General features: G+C 45.3%; 1 protein-coding gene across 1 annotated transcript in view; it reads right to left on the reverse strand.

Moving 5' to 3' along the window:
• CCDC12 (coiled-coil domain containing 12) overlaps window positions 1–4,462 on the reverse strand; it is a 29,389-nt gene extending 24,927 nt beyond the window's left edge. Inside the window, exon 1 of the mRNA XM_060280999.2 lies at window positions 4,321–4,462. Within this exon, the coding sequence (XP_060136982.2) occupies window positions 4,321–4,428 (108 nt within the window). The 5' untranslated portion in view covers window positions 4,429–4,462. The remainder of the gene's footprint in view (window positions 1–4,320) is intronic.
• Between the last annotated feature and the right edge of the window lie 1,538 nt (window positions 4,463–6,000).

The raw sequence follows: 6,000 nt of genomic DNA on the forward strand, positions 1-6,000 counted from the left end.
ACTTACGAATTTAATGCGTTCCAAACGCACATTCGTAAGTCGAAAAAAATTGTAAGTCGAATCCCATAGGAATGTATTGGGAGAAAAAATTCATAAGTCGAAGCAACCCTATCTAAAAATTCGTAAGTAGAAAAAAATCCTATCTAAACCGCATCCAAGATGGCGGACGGAGCTCCGTTCGTAAGTAGAGTTATTCGTAAGTAGAGGTACCACTGTACAGGCAAACTCCCCATTTACGCAGGGTGAATGTTCCAAGGCATTTAAGTGAAATTGCATACATTGGGAACAAGATTGAAAAAGCCTGCAAACAGCACAATCGCTCCCTCCAAACCTCATCACTCCAACTCCAGCTCTCCACAGGCCTGGAAGGTCAGTGCAAGGGCTCCTGAGATTGTTTTCATGCTCTTTTAGAGCCGTTTTTGCCACTTTTCGTGTTATTTCCGGGTTCGAGGCAATGCACGTATGCTTTTAATGCGTGTAAATGGGGAGTTTCCGTTGAGTGCTTTTGAAGTGTTTAAAGTGGTATGTGTACACTGTGCCAGTAATACTGATAATCGAACAATCTGCAAGTTATTTATCAGTATTATCACCCACAAATTAAAAGAAAGGGGCGGAGCACACCCTAACACACTCAAGGCTGCCTACTGCGCTCAGAACCAAGTAGAAATTTGAACCCAGGGTTTCTGGTCCAGAGCACAGTCTCTTTCTTTTGACCATATGTATTCTATACAGTGGAACCTCGGTTTATGAACACCTCGGTTTACGAATTTTCGGTTTACGAACGTCGCGGACCCATCTGGAACGGATTAATTCACTTTCCATTACTTTCAATGGGAAAGTTCGCTTCAGTTTATGAACGCTTCAGTTTATGAACAGACTTTCGGAACCAATTACACCCATGCTTCGGGTTAAGTACACTTCAGGTTGAGTACTCCGCAGACCTGTCTGGAATGGATTAATCCACTTTCCATTACTTTCAATGGGAAAGTTCGCTTCAGTTTATGAACGCTTCAGTTTATGAACAGACTTCCGGAACCAATTGTGTTCATAAACCGAGGTACCACTGTATCAGGCATGTCCTACAGGTCTATCGCAATCGACTGGTAGATCGCCTCATGTCCGTAGTCAATCGGGGTCTAGTAATGATGCCTCCTCTCGCCCCCTGTGCTAGGTGTATCCGTTGGCTTCCCCCCCCCCAAGAAAAGCTCTATAACTTTGGCTCCCCCCCCCAAAAAAAAGCTCAAGAACTTTGGCTTTTCCCCCTAAAAAAATGGGTGGTTCACTGCCAGTTTTTTTGTACTGGGTGTAGATCGCAGTCTCTTGGGAGTTGGACGTGCCTGTACTACCCTGTTTCCCCTATTTTAAGACATAGTCATAAAATAAGCCATAGCAGGATTTTTAAGCATTCAAGGAATATAAGCCATACCCCAAAATAAGACATAGTGATAGGCGCAGCAGTAATGCCGGCTGCGGCAGGAGGAGGAAAAAAATAAGACATCCCCTGAAAATAAGCCATAGTGTTTTTGTTTTGTTTTTTAGGGAAAATAAATATAAGACAGTGTCTTATTTTCGGAGAAACATGGTAATATCATCAAAGAGATGCCATACAGGAATCTCTGCCTCCTCAAATTCTTCGTATTATGGCACCATAAGCTGCTCACATGCGCCTGGATTCAAAAATCCTACCTCTAGGCCCTCAAAAGTTACTACAATCTCCCCACCCACCCCCTAAAACACATTAGAGCTCATTTGTGAAGATCACGGGAGACCCAAGTCCCCTATACCCTATGGTAGGGCAGGCACCCCCAAACTCGGCCCTCCAGATGTTTTGGGACTACAACTCCCATCATTCCTAGCTAACAGGACCAATGCTCAGGGATGATGGGAAATGGGAACTGTAGTTCCTAAACATCTGGAGGGCCGGGTTTGGGGATGCCTGCCCTACGTATTCCCATTCCCTTCCTGTGCCCCAAATCTCATAACTTGAGGGTTGAGTTTTGGCATTCTCATTCAATTTAAGATACAAAATTTCTAGTTTGAGTAACACAGACCCTTAACGTTGGTAAACGACTCTAGTCCACTCCAAACCCTTGGCAATCCAGGAAATCTACTGCTACAACTCTCTTGCTAGGTTGCCATCTCATCTCTGCTTAAAAACATCCAACAAAGAGACTCCACCACCTTCCAAGGCAGTCTATTCCACTACCCAATAGCTTGGACCACCAGAAAATTATTCTTAATGTTGAGTCAAAATCCCCTAACTTGTGAGTTCTGGTCATTCCCTCTAAAGCAGGCATCCCCACACTGTGGCCCTCCAGATGTTTTGGCCTACAACTCCCATGATCCCTAGCTAACAGGACCAGTGGTCAGGGATGATGGGGATTGTAGTCCAAAACATCTGGAGGGCTGAAGTTTGGGGATGCCTGCTCTAAAACAACCAAAAAACCACAAATCTGCTGCATCATCTGTGTGAAACCCCTTTAAACGTACATACATCAGAGTAAAGACCCTTTTAATTCAGTAACATGTGGAAGACCATCTTGGCTGTGAGTCCCGCAGGATCTGCTCCCTGCCCTGCAGGCCTTTTTCATTTGGCCTGGGAGGGAAGGACCCTGACTGAATCCAGCTACAAAAGCTGATGCTGAAAAGACTCTTGGATTGGGGTGTTTGTTTGGGGTTTTTTATTTAAAAAAATCTTTATTACAGATCTGGTTGTGATTTTTGTGGAAATTGTTCAGTTTAATGGCATATTTTTTTAAAAAAATTATTGACTACTTTTGTTACATTATGCTTATGTATATTTTCATGTTGTAAGCTGCCTTGAGCGTGGTATGAGCTGTGGAAAGGTGGCGTCTAAATAAAATTATGTATGTATGATACTTTCTTGGGCTGCTTGATCACTGCAGATGGTGACAGCAGTCACAAAATTAAAAGACACCTGCTTCTTGGGAGAAAAGCAATGACAAACCTAGACAGCATCTTAAAAAGCAGAGACATCACCTTGCCGACAAAGGTCCGTATAGTTAAAGGTATGGTTTTCCCAGTAGTGATGTATGGAAGTGAGAGCTGGACCATAAAGAAGGCTGATCGCCAAAGAATGGATGCTTTTGAATTATGGTGCTGGAGGAGACTCTTGAGAGTCCCATGGACTGCAAGAAGATCAAACCTATCCATTATGAAGGAAATCAGCCCTGAGTGCTCACTGGAAGGACAGATCCTGAAGCCAAGGCTCCAATACTTTGGCCACCTCGTGAGAAGAGAAGACTCCCTGGAAAAGACCCTGATGTTGGGAAAGATGGAGGGCACAAGGAGAAGGGGACGACAGAAGACGAGATGGTTGGACAGTGTTCTCGAAGCTACGAACATGAGTTTGACCAAACTGTGGGAGGCAGTGCAAGACAGTAGTGCCTGGCGTGCTATGGTCCATGGGGTCATGAAGAGCCGGACACGACTAAACGACTAAACAACAACGTTCTGGCAGATCACTTTTTTGTGTTTCTTACAAATAAACACACCTGCTTGCCAAAAGGAAGCGCAACCTTGTATCCAAATTAGCATTAGGCACCTGCTCCGCTAATGCAAGGATTTCTGCTTGTAAAACAAAACTTCCCACACTTCCCTCCCCCCACAAACCTCCTAAATCTGTTCTGTGGGTTCCCCCTTCCTTCAGAGCATATTTGGGGAGGCCCTGAGGCACACCCTGGGGGAGGAAAGTGGCCATGTGCCATTACACAAGCACAAATCCTTCCACTAATGCAGACTTGAGAAACTTTGGTCCCCAGATGTTGTCAGACTACAACTCCCATCATCCCTAAGGACACTGAGAAGAGTGGGAGAGTGCTGCTGCTCTCATACCCTTCTTGTGGGTTTCTAGATACACACTTCAGGTATCTGAATAAGTGTGCATGCACACGAAAGCTCATACCGGTAGGTATCTGAATTAAGTGTGCGTGCACATGAAAGCTCATACCTATAACAAACTTAGTTGGTCTCTAAGGTGCTACTGGAAGGATTTTATTTCTTTTTTTTATTTATTGATTGATTTGATTGTTGTGAACCGCCCCGAGATCTAAGGCGTGGAGGGCGGTATATACACATTTTATAAATAGCAATCGCAGTAAGAAACGAACAGTGACCTGGCAGGGACGGTCATTCGCCCCTTCCCCTCCCCCTCGGGATCCACAGGGCTGAGGGGAAGCTTCGGGGCCCGATCCACCAGGGCTCTCCCACCACGCCAGGCCGGCCTCGGCCCCGCTCCCCCTCATTCGGACCCAGAGCCGCCGCCCCGAGCCCCGAACCCCCTCCGCTCCCCCAGCCGACCTGCCTGGCCGCCGCCGCCGCCGCCGCCCCGGTTCTCTCCCGCAGAGCCTTCAGCCGCTCCTTCCTCTTCAGCGCCTCCTCCTGCAGCCCACCGGGCGCTGCCGCCATCTTGGCCCCTAGTGCGCAGGCGCGGGTCGGCGGCGGAGCGCAGGGTCCGGCGCGCGGCGGGAGACAGCCGAGTCGTCGATGCGCGGTGTTGTGAGCGCGGAGAGGCGAGCGGAGCGCAGAGATCATCGATCGGATGAAAAGTTGGGGGGGCGTATTAAGAAGATGTGAGGGGGAATTAATTTTAATTTTATTTTGAGAGGGGTTAGTGCAGTTTGGGACATAGAGAGAAGAAGGCCCTTTTGGTTGGAGGAGGGGCCTGTTCAGCCACAGTGCTTCTGACCATGCACAGAGCGCTTTCCCCACTCAGGAGGGACTGTGCGCTGGGGGTTTCCCCCCAAATTTCCTTTTTAAAAAATATGCTTGATTGATTAAAAATATGCTTGAATATGTTTATCCAGAAGAAAAAAGAAAGTATGTTACATCACATCACAATACATTTTTCTTGAATTTCTAACGACTTCCCGTCACCCCATCATGCATCTAGCGCAGTACTTAATTTCGTTTTCTTAAATTTCGCCCATATTAGGTTTCCCCCCAAGTTTTCTCATGTCATTTGTATATCACAAATACAGCATGATAAATGTGGAAAAATATCTGCAACATATGTTTCATTATTAGTGGTCAATGTTAGGGCAGCTTGAGGGTGAGAGAGGCCCACCAGGGAATCATAGAATGTTAGGAAGGGTTCCCTGAGGGTCATCTAGTCCAACCCCCCCTTGCAATGCAGGAAATTGAAGACACGGTTCCCCATCCAATCTGCAACCGGACCGGACCCAGCTTTGCTTGGCAAACGTACTAGCAGATTTATTGCTGCGCCACTAACTTGCCATTGAGGGAGGGTGTCTAAATTTTACAAAATAGATAAATAACACCATAATTGGGGCTAACATCTGCAAAAAAAAACAACAACCCACCATGTATAAACTTGTGAACCAATGCACTCTTATTTATTTATTTATTATTTGATTTATTCAGATTGCATTTACCTGGCAATATGCCCCATTGAATTCAGAGGGATTTACTTCTGAGTAGGCATGCATATGTTTACTTGACTGGCATGCTGAGTAAAGGGAAGGGGGAAGGCCTTCACACAGCAGCTGGCAATATTGGGTGAGCCATTGATAAAAAAATTCATTGTCGCAAACAATACAATACTGTAAAACAGATAAATTCATTTCCATAAAATTTTTTAAAAAACCAACCTGCCAACAAGTTGTCATGTCAGAATGCAATCTTGGGCATTCTGAACAGGATTTACTTCCAAGTAAACATGGCTAGGATTGTGCTGGATTTGACAATGGGGATGCTGCTTGAGTTGAAAACATTTCTTTATCACTTTCTACAACAGAGAAAGTTGACTGGAAGGGAAATAGAAGTTGCCAAGCCTAATTAGTATATTTCATGTTTTTGATTATTGATTATTACTGATTATTGTTTATTATGGAGAGAATCAATACAGCTGGCCATTGGTAATATATGTAGCACACTATCATAGCAAACATAGACATGTCTACTCAGAAGTAAGTCCCACTGAATTCAATGGGGCAGACTCCCAAGTAAATATATGCACAC

Source organism: Zootoca vivipara, chromosome 11, assembly GCF_965207765.1.
Source record: "Zootoca vivipara chromosome 11, rZooViv2.hap1.1, whole genome shotgun sequence".
In the NCBI taxonomy this organism is placed as follows: Eukaryota; Metazoa; Chordata; class Lepidosauria; order Squamata; family Lacertidae; genus Zootoca; species Zootoca vivipara.